This window comes from Colletes latitarsis, chromosome 11 (genome assembly GCF_051014445.1).
Source record: "Colletes latitarsis isolate SP2378_abdomen chromosome 11, iyColLati1, whole genome shotgun sequence".
In the NCBI taxonomy this organism is placed as follows: Eukaryota; Metazoa; Arthropoda; class Insecta; order Hymenoptera; family Colletidae; genus Colletes; species Colletes latitarsis.
The window spans coordinates 29,257,486-29,274,359 of record NC_135144.1 but is presented as its reverse complement, the minus strand read 5'-3'; the positions used below and the strand labels follow the sequence as shown (position 1 = coordinate 29,274,359).

Below are 16,874 nucleotides of genomic sequence, written 5' to 3'. Positions count from 1 at the left end.
TACTGTGTTCATCGCCGAGAATTACGTACGTTTCTAAGTAGTTTTGAAATAATTGCCAATTGAAGGAGCCAGATGAATTGGGATATTTTATTTCGTAAAATTTGTACAATTTTTACAAGAAATTTTAAATACATATATTTCGGGTACGTTGGCTGTTTAATGGTCAAAGAACAAACGCGTTTCCATCTTTCGTTCTGAGGACTTGTCGGTAACTGCCGCTGTATCTTACGATTGAAAATTTTTAACTTAAAAATAAATAGATCGGATCCTCGATAAAGAAACAGAGCAATCGTTGAGATACGCGCGGCTGAAAGAAAAATAATGCAACGCAACAGCATGTGACGGACTTGTTTTCCGTGTTTAATGTGACACGTGGTTTATAAAGGGAATTTAGCAATTACATGTGAGAATTTTTATGTAAACTAAACTGCAGACAATAGTAAATTAGCTACTTCGTATACTAATGTTACTTATAAAAAAGATAAGAAATGTAAGATTGATATTAGAATACACTATAGATATATACGATAAACTTTTTATATAATTGGAATATTTGAATTTAACGAGACTTAATGTAAACTTATTCTTGCGGAGCCATTGCCCTAGCCTGGGCTTTCACGCGTTTCTCGTATTCCAAACGATTTTGGCTGAAACAACAAAAGCGATACTAGTATTCGTTTAGCTCCAAATCTTTAGCTAAGATCACACGAAACGTAAATAGTACCAGTATATTGTATATGCCTCTGCTTGAGCTGGATCTTTTACGTTAGGTTCGTTCAGTAAATCTTGTATACCGAGTAAGATCTGTTTGATGGTAATAGCAGGCCTCCAATCTTTCTCTTCGTCTAAGAGCGACAAACACACAGTGCCAGATGGATAAACGTTGGGGTGAAACAAGGGAGGTTCAAATTTACATTTCGGAGGACTGGATGGATAATCATCTTTGAAGATCATTCGTAGCTTGTACAATCCACCCTCCCACGGTGTCTGTGAAATTGGATGTTCAGACAGCACCGTTAGAACAACAACTAGATCATTGTGAACTGTAACTTACAGATTTCTTCCCGGGTATTGCGCATTCCCAGCTCATCAGATTGAGGGTTCCATCTTGGTTTTTAATTGGTCGCGCGACGAATCCCTGTAAAACGAAAATATCAATGCCCACCGCCAGCGAAGCAATAATGCGTGTGGCGATTAGGTTAGGTTCTCGAACGAGCAATTCGATCGTTAACGTCCGTCGAGATAGGAAACAAAAATTCTCGTTCGCGATCAAGTTGCGTTCGACCAAGAAGACACGTATTTTTCTATTATCAATTGAGACGTTGGAACGATTTCGAAGTGTCGTGCTAGGAATCGAGAATAATCGAAAACAGTGAACGGAGATCCGTAGTTTGGGAATGGAATAACGGCATAATGGATATCTTACGAAAGGATGATCTTTCCTCCATGCTTTTCGCTCTTCGGCGAGCCTGGCAATTGCGATGCCTGACATAATCTGCAACAAGTATGCGTTCGCGTTAACGTAACGTATTTAGGCGCGAAACGTAGTCGTGACGGCGCGCGTACGCGAATCAGTGACGTTACCACGGCGTTCGTCGATACCGATCTCGACTTTGAATTTCAGACACTTTCTGCGCCGAAATTTCATCAAACACTCGGGCGGCACAAGGGTGAAAGCGATCGTGTTTGGGGTGCGTGTTCGGAAAACTTATGGATTTGCAACCGGGTTCCGGGGACTGTACGGATCCTCGATACGAATACTTTTTTTGCAAATACTGAACCCATTGCACTAGGATCTCTGTCGGTAAAAGTCAACACGAGGCTGGAACGAATCCTGCAGAGTCGCGCCAATGAAAACTAAGGACACGTTTTGACCAATTCCATGATTGGCTGGTAAATTACATGTGACTTTTAATAAAATTAATATTAATAGACATTCTGGTTTGCATAATAAACAGGAAGACAATTCTTCAAACCTTTATATTGACGTTCCCATCATCTAATTAAAAATTATCCTTGAGAATATCTTTGAATATTTTATAAATATTCTTCTTAAATTATTAAATTTATAAATAATAGAGGTTTTACAAATTTATGAACTTATGATTGCTGGATCAATTTTGTATAGACTTCGATGTTTATCAATTTCATAGTGAAATGAAAATGGCTTGGAACAATGTAGAGCCTGGCCAATCAAAACTAAGAGCATGTTTTGTCCAATTCGATGATTGGTCGGTCAATTGCACGTGTGTTTTAACTATTATTAAATTAGTAGAAATTTTGGCTTGCATAATAAGGACAATTTTCCAGACTTAACGAAATTTTTATGTTGATTTATCGATCGTTTGGTTAAAAATCATCCTCAGAATATCAGCTGGAAAGAAAATGTACGACAAAAGAAAGTTATACGTTTGGAAGTATACTTTTCCAGTTGGTATAAGTTTACGTAAACTTTCACACCCTGGACCTGCAATGATCCATTTTGGTAATTAATGGAATGTATTAAAAGATCATCGGAACAAATGAGAGATCGTTTGTTCCATAGTTAGGGATTCACTAGTAGTTCCAGCGTCTGCACATTGTAACAATTAGAAAGTAAACAGTAATACATTAAAAGATGAAGAAATATATCCGACTAAGAAATCTGAAATAGAAGAAATATTTAAAGGACCATATACCTGGAAATTTGGAACACAAGTAAAAAATCGATAGTTTTTTAATTGTAAAGATCAATATTCTGAACAACTTCTCCCTACATTCATAACCCTATTAGTTTACGAATGTCTAGAAACGACAAACATTTACATTACATAAATTAACAATAACTAGTTCGAAATTTAGGTCCTTCGTAACAGTCATTCAAAATAAAAGTTTTCCATAATTGTTTCGAGAACCTAACCCTACATTATAACAGATTGCTAACTATTCAAAGACTGTGAGGAGCCTGTTGACCCCATTATGAGAAACACTTCTATACCGAATAGAAAGGAAAACGGTAGACAAAGATATCTAATTCCGATTTGTTACGTGCGATATTAATTGTCCATGCTTAGGAAAACATAACGACAGAAGCATTAGCCTTAATTGTTTAAACTCGCTACATTTATATTAATCATACGGCACATCCCTTTCATTTACATTTAACAGTTGATTTCTGATTAGAAAATTGAGACAAGGTGCAAAATGAAACGTGAGAGTATGCCAGAGTTAACAAGGCACTCAAAGCGAGAAGACGAATCTGTTGCTATGATCTGCAATAGCAGCGACTCCCGCGATAAATGTTATCGATTATTTGGCCTCCCAAAATGTACGTTCAGTTCGGTATACATCGGCGCATCGATGCATGTTGCATGGAAACAGAAATAAAGCGACAAGGTTCGACGAGATACGTATGTACGACCCATCCCCCTGTTATCGATTATACTTTTCCCTACACGATTATTCGATTTCATTAGCCGAATTTACGGTTCCCTCGATTTCGATTATGTCGCGTGTACTTGTACTTCCGCATAATTTGTCGTTTGAAATAAGATAATCGCAGACTCGACTCAAAATCTACTTCTATCGTTAGGGTCGCATGACGTGGGCGGAGGTGTTTCGAGCGTAGAACGGCTCGCTTCCTCCGCCACACTGAGCCATCCATCGTAAGTTGCTTCTTCTATCAGAGTAGCATGACATCGACGGAGGTCCACCGGCGCCAGATGGCGCCTCTGTGACGATGACGAATTAGCTGCCAATTTTATATTTGAAACAAATTGCACGTAAAATCTTTTTCTAAATACAAAATATTCGACCTCCGATTATCGATGCAACAAAATATTCGTTTCTAATGATCGTTGCCGACGAAATACTCGTTTCTCGTTATTTTACTTTCAGACCCCGGTGTCTGGCCTAGATCGTTTCGAATCGCAGTCTCGTCCATCAGAAAACACCTAATTATCGCGGCGTGCATTAATGCACTATGTAAATTGAATTTCTGCGTCTGCGCCCGTATCCTGCAATATGTTCTTTTCCAGTTAAACCCTTCTGCCGTGAGTCTTAGTCGATCGTCTGCTGAGCAGCGAGGACCAGCTTCGATTTTCTTATTAGCATCGCCGGATTGTCGATCGACGCTTGTGCAATCGTTTGAACCATGTCGTTTCGTCTGCGAACCGATCGATCGCCGGTATTAAGAGGTTAAAAAGTTCAACACTTATGGATGATTCGCGCGGTTTTTTCTTACCAACGTTACTTTCGTGTCTTTTTCGTTCATTTCGCGAGCGTTTTTAACTCGAAGGATCGACGATGCTCGGTGTCCTCGTCTTGTAAGTAAACTTTTCTTCTCTGGTAGCGTTTTAAATATTTTTTTAACAATTTCTCACGCGGCTTTTTCGTTGTTAGATCATCGTACCTTTACAAAAAACTAATAATAAGAAATTAGAAGTACCCTTTGCACTTATCGTAATTAATTGTACTAATTTTCAAACGACAGAATGACAACACGTAATTTGATTTTTTGTGACGGTACTAATGGAACGTCGTTTCTCGATATCTTTTTATTTTATTGAATATTCGATGTATTTCGAGTGTGTTAAAAAATTATATTCTTCTTTAGTTCAGATTATGGACAGATTATGGACAGTTGTCGATTATCGTCCAGATGTTCTCGTTGATTGTATTCTTCTCCTTGAGTGCCTATTTCGATTATGTCGCGCCATTACAATATGTACTATTTTTTGTATTCGTGTATATACAGGGTGTTCGGTCACCCGTGGGAAAAACTTTAATGGGGGATTCTAGAGGCCAAAATAAGACGAAAATCAAGAATACCAATTTGTTGATGGAGACTTCCTTAAAAAGTTATTAACAATTAAATTCAAAAATTTCGAATCGTTCTGGAAAAATTATTCTCGGTTGCGGGGGTCAATTACAATCATTTTTGGTCATTAGACATACCCCCGAAATCCTACCCATTTTCTAGAAAAAAATTCGAGAAGTAAAATTTTTCGACGGAAAAAAAAATTTCAAATCGTTTTGGAAAAATTATTTTCGGTTGCGGGAGTCAATTACAATCATTTTTGGTCATTAGACATACCCCCGAAATCCTACCCATTTTCTAGAAAAAAATTCGAGAAGTAAAATTTTTCGACGGAAAAAAAAAATTTCAAATCGTTTTGGAAAAATTATTTTCGGTTGCGGGAGTCAATTATAATAATTTTTGGTGAATAGACATACCCCCGAAATCTTGCGCATTTTCGAAAAAAAAATTCAGTACGGTCGGGACTTTAAACGTTAATAACTTTTTAACGAAGCCTTCATTGACAAATTGGTATTCTTGATTTTCGTCTTATTTTGGCCTCTGGAATCCCCTATTAAAATTTTTCCCAGGTGTGGCCGAACATCCCGTACATAACAAAATTTTAAACATTCAAAAATTCGAACGTTGAACGATACAAGTATCTAAAAATCAAAATTGTTAGAGTCTCTAAATGTAAAAAATATCCAAATATTTGTGAAAAAAAAATGATTCAAAGTTTTCTTTGGTCTTGGATCTATTTGCGTCCCAAGCTAATATTTGCACGAAATTGAAAATCAGTCGTGTAAACGTCGCGTCGATTGGCTAATTAGTAGTAAAATTCGACCACGGAGGAAAATTTGTATTTCCTCTTAGGTGTAGCGGTGATTCGATAGACGGGATCGATCTTCGCGAAACATTCTAATAACAGAAGTCTTGAGACAACAGTGATTAGATAAGTAACAAGATCGCATTGTAAATGCTTCCGTGTTGGCGGAGGAATTAACCACCGAAAGATTAGATAATATTCTATTGGTATTTCAATGGTGCATCGAAAATTACGTGAGAACACGATGATAGAAATGATAAATGTGCAAATATACAACATGGCCACGTGCTTCGATACACGGGCGTGCAAGTATACAAGCAAAAGGACAAATCTTTGATTTTAAATACTCAAGTAAATTATAACGGTCATAGCACGTTCGAAACATCGCTTCTCGTTTGATCACCAAAGTTAAGCAACGTTGGGCGCGGTCGATGCTTAGATGGGTGACCGCTTGGGGGAACAATCAATCACGTACTGTTTTCGACATTTATTATTTATTCTATACTGCATTGGTATTTATGCGTTTGTCAATATTAGAAAAAAAGAAAATATCCAAACGATCATCAAAGTAATTCGAATTGCCAAAAATCCAAATGGTCAAAATGGCCTTTTAAGTGTTTACTTAATCGATAATTTAAGTATTCCAAATGCTTCGCGTGTCCAAATGTTTGAATGTTTAATATTAATCGAAATGTCCAAGAAAAACATGTGACTAGCGATATATTTCGTCTTCGCAAAGTACAGAAGCAAACAAAACAATTATCAAATGAATCCGTGCATCAAACAGGACGATGTTTACGCTCTTGGGCGCGCAATTGTCGTCTGCGTCCACGAACGAAGTAAACTGCGATTTGCGTCAACTGTCTTCAAACACAACCAGCGCCAATTGTGACTTCAGGAAACACGATCATTGTCTCGTCTGCTTTCACGGTCTCGACGACGAATGGAGATCCGGGTGATTATCGCGTCCGTTTCGTTGTTTGCGAGCAAATGTTTTAAAAACGAAAATTTATCGTGACGGTTTTTTAGGGGGGAACACGTGCGAACTTTGGTTCTCTGCCATTGGCCCGCGGAGACGTTCGATCCGCACTCCACTCTGCAAACGTTTCCCTCCTTGCAAAAATTAATAATGGCGAATGGCAATTTGACTGAGTTCACGTCGACCTTTCCGGCGGAAGCTCGATCGATCGAGGTACGAAATTTAGATTAAAATTTTCTTCTACATTGCGTAAAACATGTTCTTGAGTATTTAACATTGAAAAACTGCCTACGAATATTTATTTACACGACCATAAATAACAAAGACATTCACGTGCCCCCCACCCTGTACAATAGGTTTGCATACAACGTCTAATTTATATGTTATTCGACGTGGGAATTTTAAGTGCTTCAGACTGTATATTGTATATTTATTCTGCGGTATCCTGTTTAAAAAATAAATTCATTGGTAGTGAAGCTTCTGGGTGTAAAAATTTCTTTTAGAAATACAAAAATAAATCTAGGAACGAACGATAATCATTGAATTATAAACGAGAATGATAAATAAAAATTTTTCTTTACATTTTGTGCCCCGGAGAAGTAAACCAAACCGTAACGTTGAAAGAATAGAACGCTGGGGTTTGATCCAGTTTTATGAGATATTCTGTATATGTTATTTTTAGGCACAGCAGAGAAAAATGTTGTATACAAAAGTAGCATAGCGTACAAATGAACGTATTATGATAGCATTAGTTATTTTGAGTGGGGGCGTAGACAAGATTTATTTTCTTTTGTTAAGGGGCACTTGATACTTGTTTTATTCTTAGAGTTGTAGCGTCATCTCCCGTACTCACAACTAGAGGGCTACGCACTTGTCTCTCTCGCAAGCGTTTTACTGACCCCTTCATTTCTATAACAGGGTGTTCGGTCAACCCTGAGAAAAATTTACATGAGCGATTCTAGAGGCCAAAATAAGACGAAAATCAAGAATACCAATTTGTCGATTGAAGCTTCGTTCAGAAGTTATTATGTTTTAAACGTACGCATGAAATTTCAGGGCAACATTTCTCACCACACGTTATGTTTTCAGAGAAGAATTTTTTTCTCAAAAGTGAGTAAGATTTCAGAGGTGTATCTATTCACCAAAAATGATTGTAATTGGTCTGTGCAGCTGAAAATAATTTTTCCTGAACGATTTGAAACTTTTTAATTCTGTCGAAAAATTTGTCCACCTACTCGATTTTTTTTCTCGAAAGTGCGCAGGATTTCGGGGGTATGTCTATTCACCAAAAATGCTTGTAATTGACCTCTGTAACTAAATATAATTTTTCCAGAACGATTTGAAACTTTTTAATTCTGTCGAAAAATTTGTCCACCTACTCGATTTTTTTTCTCGAAAGTGCGCAGGATTTCGGGTGTATGTCTATTCACCAAAAATGCTTGTAATTGACCTCTGTAACTAAATATAATTTTTTTAGGACGATTTAAAATTTTTTAATTTTGTCGAAAAATTTGGGCACCTACTCGAATTTTTTTCTCGAAAGTGCGCAGGATTTCGGGTGTATGTCTATTCACCAAAAATGCTTGTAATTGACCTCTGTAACTAAATATAATTTTTTTAGGACGATTTAAAATTTTTTAATTTTGTCGAAAAATTTGGGCGCCTACTCGAATTTTTTTCTCGAAAGTGCGCAGGATTTCGGGTGTATGTCTATTCACCAAAAATGCTTGTAATTGACCTCTGTAACTAAATATAATTTTTTTAGGACGATTTAAAATTTTTTAATTTTGTCGAAAAATTTGGGCACCTACTCGAATTTTTTTCTCGAAAGTGCGCAGGATTTCGGGTGTATGTCTATTCACCAAAAATGCTTGTAATTGACCTCTGTAACTAAATATAATTTTTTTAGGACGATTTAAAATTTTTTAATTTTGTCGAAAAATTTGGGCACCTACTCGAATTTTTTTCTCGAAAGTGCGCAGGATTTCGGGGGTATGTCTATTCACCAAAAATGCTTGTAATTGACCTCTGTAACTAAATATAATTTTTTTAGGACGATTTAAAATTTTTTAATTTTGTCGAAAATTTTGGGCACCTACTTAGAATTTAAAAGAAAAAAATCGAAAGAATAAGATTTGTTATCAGGTTGTGAACATAACTGGGACCAGGCTGCAAACACTGCCCGACCAAATCTTTGCCAATCTCTCGAAATTGAAGGTCCTCGATCTGAGGAACAACACCTTTGGGGAGATCGACGTTGCAGCGTTCGACGTTCCTTCGTTGCGTCATGTTTATCTTTCCGGTAAGACACCTGATCTTGCAGCTTCTGTGTTCATGTTCCCCCCCATACTCAATGCAAGATCGTTCCCGAAGGTAATCCCTTGAGATGCACGGAGGACACAACGTGGATACTGAACCAAGAGAAGGGCTCCTTGAGTCGGAAAATCGCTGACAAGGACAACCTTCGTTGCACCGCCCCCTACGAAGGCAGACCGCTGGTCCAAGTCGTGGAAATAATCAAAGTAAACGAGAATGGTCGTCATTTATTAGGGCGTCCCCATGAGTCTTGTCTCCAAGTTTGGAAAACGCTGCACACTAATATTTATAAAATTCTGCAGCGACCAAAGGCACATTTCCCTCTTGCAGACGCTGAAAGAGGAGTGCACGAGGACTGTGTGCGACTGTGAGCTGGTGTACGTCGTGGGCCAGGGCGGGAAACACATACAGAGGCAACTGATGGCGTTTGCTTCGGTGAACTGCAGTCATCGTGACCTGACGGAAATGCCGGGTTTCTTGCCAGCGAACACCACCACTCTTCGTTTGAATGGAAACAAGGTCGATTTATTCTTGACATTCAATTTATAAAACTGTTATGTTACTTCAACAATTTAAGAACGCTCTTATACCTCGGATCCGATTGGTTCTGTTGCAGATAAATGATCTGACGCCGCTCACGACGAACCCTGTCTACAGAGGAGTGATAGACCTGTACCTGGATAACAATCTCATCGAGTCGATCGTCCAGCTGGAGGGATCGAGCTGGGTGGATCGTTTTCGTTTGCTCAGCCTCCGTGGAAACAAGCTAACCGATGTTCGTGTCGTTGTTCGTAATCTAGGACAAGGGCGTAGTCAGGGTGAAGTAAATGGGCCACTTGCTCCCCTCCTAGCAATTCCGAATTCAGCTTTCTTTGGAAATAAATGGCTGAAAGGAAAACTATATTAAAAAATAAATAGTTGATGATTAAATTTTGAACATTCTGACTCCGCCCTTGATACAGCACACTTTGGCAAGGGGATTAAGCATTGATCTTTATTACCTACCGGTTGAGTCAGGGGATTTACGTTCCGATACACTTGCACTGTTTAATATGCTAATTACGGTTTAAATGCTTAAGAGACGATCAGCTTATCCACGACATTGTTTCAGCTGCCTACGTATGCTCTGGCGAACGTGTTGCAGCACAACGGAAACGCTGTCAGCTTGTACCTTGCGAACAACCCGTGGCGGTGCGACTGCCTCTTCACGCCTGGTTTTCAGGTGAACGAATGATATATACACAATCTTATGCAAGGCCATTTGTGGGGAATAAAACTTAATTTCAGGATCTGCTGATCAAGTACACGAGTCTCGTGAAAGACGTCAACGACATCAGGTGTTCCCCAATGAACGGCGACGAGAATTCTGGCAAAACTGTAAGCAATTCGCTATACAACGCTGGAACGAGACATCTAATGCATTTGCAAATACAGAGTGTTCGGTATTTATACGACAAAAATTTAAAGGGAGATTCTAGAGGCCAAAATAAGACGAAAATCAAGAATACTAATTTGTCGATTGAGGCTTCGTTTGAAAGTTATTAACATTTAAAGATCCGTCTGTAGAACGTGCTGAGTGAGAACCACTGTCGTGCGCGCGCAGCTGCTCGCAGATTGCCGTTCTACAGGCGGAACTTTAAACGTTAATAACTTTTAAACGAAGCCTCGATTAACAAATTAATATTCTTGATTTTCGTCTTATTTTGCCCTCTAGAATCTCTCATTAAAATTTCTGCCGTATTGGTACCGAACACACTGCATGGTTATTTAAAATTTGGCTCGTTTCAAGATACGCGACCTGACGCGCATAGAGATCTGCACCTCGCCAGATGAGGATCCATTGCTGCATCCTTTGGACGTTCTGAACATCATACTTGCGTCGCTGATATTCCTGATCATCGGAAAGTTATTGTACGACTACTGGTCTTTCAAGAAAACCGGCAAGCTACCTTGGATAGTAGCCAAGATACCTTAGCCGAGCACTGCTGTCAACCAATTCAACTATGGCTTTAAAAACAAAATCTCTTCAGCTAGACCTAGTATATTTCTGTCGAATGGTTTTTGAGGACAGTTCAGGGCCGTTCAGGGGCTATCCACAAGCTCTGCAGGCATATGCTCTCTGTCTTTGTAAAACTAGAAGTAATTGTAAGAAGAAGCAGTGTTATCGTGAATTTAAAAAGTCACATCGATGGAAGATATTGTCAAGTTAAAATTTTATCATAATTGAGTACGGAAAGAAAAGTCATTTTGCGATTTGATAATAGAAAATTTTATTTGTCGATGAGGATCAAAGTTAACGAATCTAAGTATGTATGGAAGCCATCGAGACCCTTCAGAAGCCCTTCTTAGAGTCGAGGGATTTTCCAGAACGTTTATTCCTCATTTCTTGTCTGAACAATACAGTTGACGGTACAACTCGTCAGCGGCTGATTTTTTGGCAACACATTCCCTGAAACCGCGACCTGTAAATGCAAAAGCTTAATGGAAAAAATGGCAAGAATACAGTAAAACCTCCGTATCCGTATAGGTTAGATAGATACCCTGTTCAACGAGAATTGGCAGGAAATACAGTGTGATCGGCCACCCCTGGGATAAATTTTAATGGGGGATTCTAGAGGCCAAAATAAGACGAAAATCAAGAATACCAATTTGTTGATGGAGGCATCGTTAAAAAGTTATTAACGTTTGAAGTTCCGCCGGTATTGAATTTTTTTCTCGGAAATGCGCAAGATTTCGGGGGTATGTATATTCACCAAAAATGATTGTAATTGACCCCCGCAACTGAAAATAATTTTTTCAGAATTAATTAAAAATTTTTTTTTTCGCCGAAAAATTTCAGTACTTTCTCGATTTTTTTTCTCGAAAGTGGATAGGATTTCGGAGGTACGTGTATTCACCAAAAATGATTGCAATTGACCCCCGCAATCGAAAATAATTTTTCCAGAACGATTTGAAATTGTTGAATTTAATTGTTAATAACTTTTTAACGAAGTCTTCATCAACAAATCGTCTTATTTTAGCCTCCAGAATCTCTCACTAAAATTTTTCCCAGGGGTGGCCGAACACCCTGTATAAACAGCTGCATCAGGACTGAAACGTAATGGCCAGATCCCTAAATACGTATGTAGTAGAAAAGAAGCTAATTTTTTGAGCAAAGAGTACTCAACCTCAATATTACACGTTCAATGTATTTTCTCCAACCGCAAGACGTTTTAATGACTAGTAAAATAAATTTTTAATTTGTGATTAAATCATCTTCGATTGGATTCAATGTGTCACGCGAGGGCCCTTCTCAGGGATCGCTAAAAAGCGACCCTGAGCAGTGAGTTCAGCAGCCAATCATCCGCGGCCACAGCGTCGGTCACGTGACCCTCTCTGGTTCTAATTCCTGCCAGTTCTCGTTGAATCGGGACAGGGTTAAGAAGCAATCGTAGGTTTTTAATCCTCAAACGCGTGAATTACCTTTGCTAGTGTATCCCAAAGCGGTGCAAGTAGCGACGTAAGTGTACCCTTCGTTAGTTTGAGCTTTATCGACGCAATACTTCGGTACTGGTTCTTTCATCTCGAGACAGATTTGGTACAGTTTTCGCTGGGCAGTTTCCCTCGGGCTAGTCGTACCGAAACGAATTATTTCCAGCATTCTGTCGAATCAAATCCATAGTTACAAACTTCGTCGTGTAAAGTAATGTAAATACAAGTCACGGTATTATTCTCCCCACTGTTTTGAAAAAATAAAATTGTCTAGTTATTGCACGAGTTACGTACTCTTCATCCGAGAGACGCAACAGCGTGGAAAATTCCCCGTCGTTCATCTGGTGGTTGGCAATCATCCTCAGTATCGTTGCAGCCAAGCTGTTTTTGGCGGATTCTTCGCTGTCGCCACGAGCAGTTGCTATGAAATTAACATTCGAATAGATATCGAATAGATTCACCCAATATTAAAGTTTTACTTGCAAATTCAGCCAGACTGCCGCGTATTACGAAAACGTTTGATTTGTGACGATGTGGGCCCTCGGTAATATACTGATACATTATTGGAACCTTGCATCGTTTCGAATACGCCTCGAAAATGCTCAACGGATTCTTTTGTCCCGTGAATTTCGCTGAACTTTCGTCGCCGCTGCCCTTTAATTAAATTCAAACAATACAACGAACTGTAGACTATAAATTAAAGGTACCAGACGAACAGGAACACTGTACCTGAAACGAAACGTTCAGTGTATCGTCTTTAGTTTCAATCGAGACTTGGCTCCTCTCATTTTGGTCCGAATCGATGTCGATCGCAGAGTCATCGACATTACCGACATCCGTGCATCTACCTTGCCGATGCAGAACGATGCAAGACTCCTCGCGCTCTATGAAATATATTCTAATATCGATTCTACTTCGATTGCCCATACAATTACAATAGTATTAATTTCTATATCAGTGTTGCTTTAATTTTACACATAATTAAGTATCCAGCACTCTGAAAGGTTGAAATACAATTACCATCCGCAATGTCGCTTTCTATTCTATGCTCCACGTCTTTGTTTCGCTTTTTATCGACAGCGACCGCCTCCTTGTGCGATTGACACTTGCCTGAAGTAAAAAGATCGAGTCGGTAAAGTGGAACAGTCGCAGGATGGATCGCGAAACCTGGAACGGTCGTATCTCTATTTCGGTTCCAGACAGAAGCAATTTAACGATGCTCTTACAAAATGAAATAGATTGGAAAATGGATTTGCGTTACGTTTCATGAATTTTAGAGGATAATCAATAGCCCTCTAGCGGCAACTATTCGCATCATTTTTCTACTCGAACCAAAAAGAAATATGCCCGTGTCCCGTTTACGCGATTCGTTCGTATCTATCGCTGCCCCAACCGACGATCGATTTCCGCATAGCATTGTTGACAACTTGTTCCCAGGCCTCCAGGCTACGCGCTTCCTTCGTTCTTTGGTCGACGTCTACGGGGAACCGGCGATCAGTCTTACAATCGTTACAAAAGAATATTTCGATTTTATAATTAAACCCCACGGACGTGCGTCTTTCGACGAAGCTGATTCCTCGGCGATCGCGTAATTTTCGCACGCGGAACGATCAGTCTTAGACGAGGCGCTCGATCGAACTTCAACGGCCTGGTCTCTGAAAACCGAGTTCTGGTTGCCGTGATTCGATTCGAAGATTTCTTCGTACACGTCGCTCCTAGAAATCTGTGTCCCCGCGATGTTTCTGTCGGCATCGTTTTCTGTGCTCTGTAATAGGCCACAGTCCGTTTGGGACGATCGAATCATTCGGATTAACCTCTGATACGTACGTCATTTTCGGTGCTCAACGACCCCCTAGCGGAAATCATCAGAGTCGATTCCTCCGAATCAGGAGTACAGAAGGAGGTGGATGTTTCTAGACACGGGAATTGTGAATGATACTGAATCATGATGAAACATTTCATTAGCAATATACGGGCATTGTGTATCTATTTCTCTCGAATAAATAAATTAATCGTTACCCAAATTATCATTCCTAGTGATTGGCAATTAAGTTAATCGCTAGTCAGTTCCGATTATCGTCGACTAAATCAGTGATTTTCATTATCTTTTGATCAATACTGATTCTTAGTCATTATTACAATGCCCCTATTGAACTCGAATCATCAATAAGAGTACTTCGATTTCAGTATAATTCTAGCAAATCAAATTATAATCGTTATATCGACTCCATATTATGCAACGTTTCTAATCAGGAATTCAATAAAAATAACCCCCGTAAATACGCATATTCTCATATGGAAACGTTCAAAGTGTTAATTCGCAAACGTACGAATAACCAAAATACAGGGTGATCGACCACCCCTAGATTCTAGAGGCCAAAATAAGACGAAAATCAAGAATACTAGTTTGTTGATTGAGGCTTCGTTAAAAAGTTATTAACGTTTAAAGTTTCACCCGTACTGAATTTTTTTCTCGAAACTGAGTAGGATTTCGGGGGTATGTCTATTCACCAAAAATGATTGCAATTGACCCCTTCAACTAAAAATAATTTTTTTAGGACGATTTGAAACTTTTCAATTTTGTTGAAAAATTTGTCTACCTACTCGAATTTTTTTCTCGAAAATACGTAGGATTTCGGGGGTATGTCTATTCACCAAAAATGATTGCAATTGACTCACGCAACTAAAAATAATTTTTTTAGGACGATTTGAAACTTTTCAATTTTGTTGAAAAATTTGTCTACCTACTCGAATTTTTTTCTCGAAAGTGCGTAGGATTTCGGGGGTATGTCTATTCACCAAAAATGCTTGTAATTGACCTCTGTAACTAAATATAATTTTTTTAATATGATTTGAAATTTTTTAATTTTGTCAAAAAATTTTAGTATCTTCTCGAATTTTTTTCTGGAAAATGGGTAGGATTTCGGGGATATCTGTAATGACCAAAAATGATTGTAATTGTCCCCCGCAACCGAAAACAATTTTTCCAAAATGATTTGGAATTTTTTTTTTTCGTCGAAAAATTTCACACCTTTTCGAATTTTTTTCTCGAAAGTGGGTAGGATTTCGAGGGTATCTGTAATGACCAAAAATGATTGTAATTGTCCCCCGCAACCGAAAATAATTTTTCCAAAACGATTTGAAATTTTTTTTTTCCGTCGAAAAATGTCACACCTTTTTGAATTTTTTTCTCGAAAGTGGGTAGGATTTCGAGGGTATGTCTATTTACCAAAAATGATTGCCATTGACCCCTTCAACTAAAAATAATTTTTCTAGAACGATTTGAAATTTTTGAATTTAATTGTTAATAACTTTTTAACGAAGCCTCCATCAATAAATTGGTATTCTTGATTTTTGTCTTATTTTGGCTTCTAGAATCTCTCGTTAAAGTTTTTCCTAGGCGTGGCCGAACACCCTGTATAATTTCTAATTTGAACGATAAAATAAAATTCATAACCTTAATAACTTTTGACTCGTAAGTTTTTCACACGAACATCGTAATGAAGTCTAATTTCTCCTATAACGATACATTTTCCTTTAAAATATTCCTTTTTTTTCGACGATCATTACAATTACATATTAACAAAGAATAAAATAGTTGAACAGTTTACTTTTACTAAAATCGTAGGGCAAGGGGTTAAGTCAAAAAGGCAAAAATCGTAAGTTTTTCACGCGAATATCGTAATGAAGTTTAATTTCCTTTTTTTTCGACGATCATTACAAATACATATTAACAAAGAATAAAGTAGTTGGACAGTTTACTTTTACTAAAATCGTAGGACAAGATGTTAAGCCAAAAAGGCAAAAATCGTAAGTTTTTCACACGAATATGGTAATGAAGTCTAATTTCTCCTATAACGATACATTTTCCTTTAAAATATTCCTTTTTTTCGACGATCATTACAAATACATATTAATAAAGAATACAGTAGTTGGACAGTTTACTTTTACTAAAATCGTAGGACAAGGGGTTAAGGCAAAGATTGAAATGTTCGTGGCTTAACAAGACCATTATTTTAAAACGCAAACCAACCAATCTCGCGTTGGCAGGGTGCTCGTAGTTGTTGAAGGAGGTCCTCGGCGCGATCGATCACTGCCTCCATTTCGCAGAGGAGGGGAGCAGCATTCGGAAATCTCTCGGTTATCATGCCCCAGACTATATCAGCATCCTCAGCCCCTTGCAATGACTTTGGGAGATCATTCTTTTGGCACGTAGAGTTCCGGTGTTCTGACATTCGAACAGAACAGGCCTTAACATAGCCTCTTTACGACGCGTCAAGCATCTGTCTAATTCCTTGCTGTTCCGCGTGTTCTAAACCTGTTTATGAGCATTCAAGTCGTCGAACAAAAGACTGAAGAATTTTTAACAATCTCGCAGTTGGCTTTGTTCGTTCGCGAGCTGAATTCGATGCATCTGAATTTCCAGCTGCTTGCAATTTTCTTTTATGATCCGCCATCTTGTGTAAGTTAATCTAGTAAAAAGAACTAAGAGTGAATTTCCTTTG

At 38.4% G+C, this 16,874-nt stretch overlaps 3 protein-coding genes across 3 annotated transcripts; 1 reads left to right on the top strand and 2 right to left on the bottom strand.

Moving 5' to 3' along the window:
• Positions 1 to 65: 65 nt before the first annotated feature.
• Positions 66 to 1,747, bottom strand: Lwr (ubiquitin conjugating enzyme lesswright). The gene is made up of 5 exons (XM_076776423.1): positions 1,585 to 1,747; positions 1,427 to 1,495; positions 1,055 to 1,138; positions 725 to 987; positions 66 to 647 (listed from the first exon to the last, which is right to left on the bottom strand). The coding sequence occupies exons 2-5, from the start codon at positions 1,490 to 1,492 to the stop codon at positions 581 to 583; spliced, it is 480 nt and encodes a 159-aa protein (XP_076632538.1). The 5' UTR covers positions 1,493 to 1,495; positions 1,585 to 1,747; the 3' UTR covers positions 66 to 580.
• A 2,309-nt stretch (positions 1,748 to 4,056) lies between these two features.
• Swi2 (Protein singed wings 2) lies at positions 4,057 to 12,653 on the top strand. Its single transcript, XM_076778898.1, has 10 exons — positions 4,057 to 4,304; positions 6,391 to 6,558; positions 6,633 to 6,795; positions 8,728 to 8,884; positions 8,956 to 9,104; positions 9,229 to 9,417; positions 9,515 to 9,673; positions 10,010 to 10,120; positions 10,186 to 10,275; positions 10,688 to 12,653. The coding sequence occupies exons 1-10, from the start codon at positions 4,285 to 4,287 to the stop codon at positions 10,871 to 10,873; spliced, it is 1,392 nt and encodes a 463-aa protein (XP_076635013.1). The 5' UTR covers positions 4,057 to 4,284; the 3' UTR covers positions 10,874 to 12,653.
• On the bottom strand, positions 11,255 to 16,753 carry LOC143348472 (uncharacterized). The gene is made up of 8 exons (XM_076778699.1): positions 16,393 to 16,753; positions 16,132 to 16,136; positions 13,390 to 13,479; positions 13,099 to 13,253; positions 12,849 to 13,023; positions 12,664 to 12,790; positions 12,361 to 12,539; positions 11,255 to 11,360 (listed from the first exon to the last, which is right to left on the bottom strand). The coding sequence occupies exons 1-8, from the start codon at positions 16,602 to 16,604 to the stop codon at positions 11,278 to 11,280; spliced, it is 1,026 nt and encodes a 341-aa protein (XP_076634814.1). The 5' UTR covers positions 16,605 to 16,753; the 3' UTR covers positions 11,255 to 11,277.
• Positions 16,754 to 16,874: the final 121 nt, after the last annotated feature.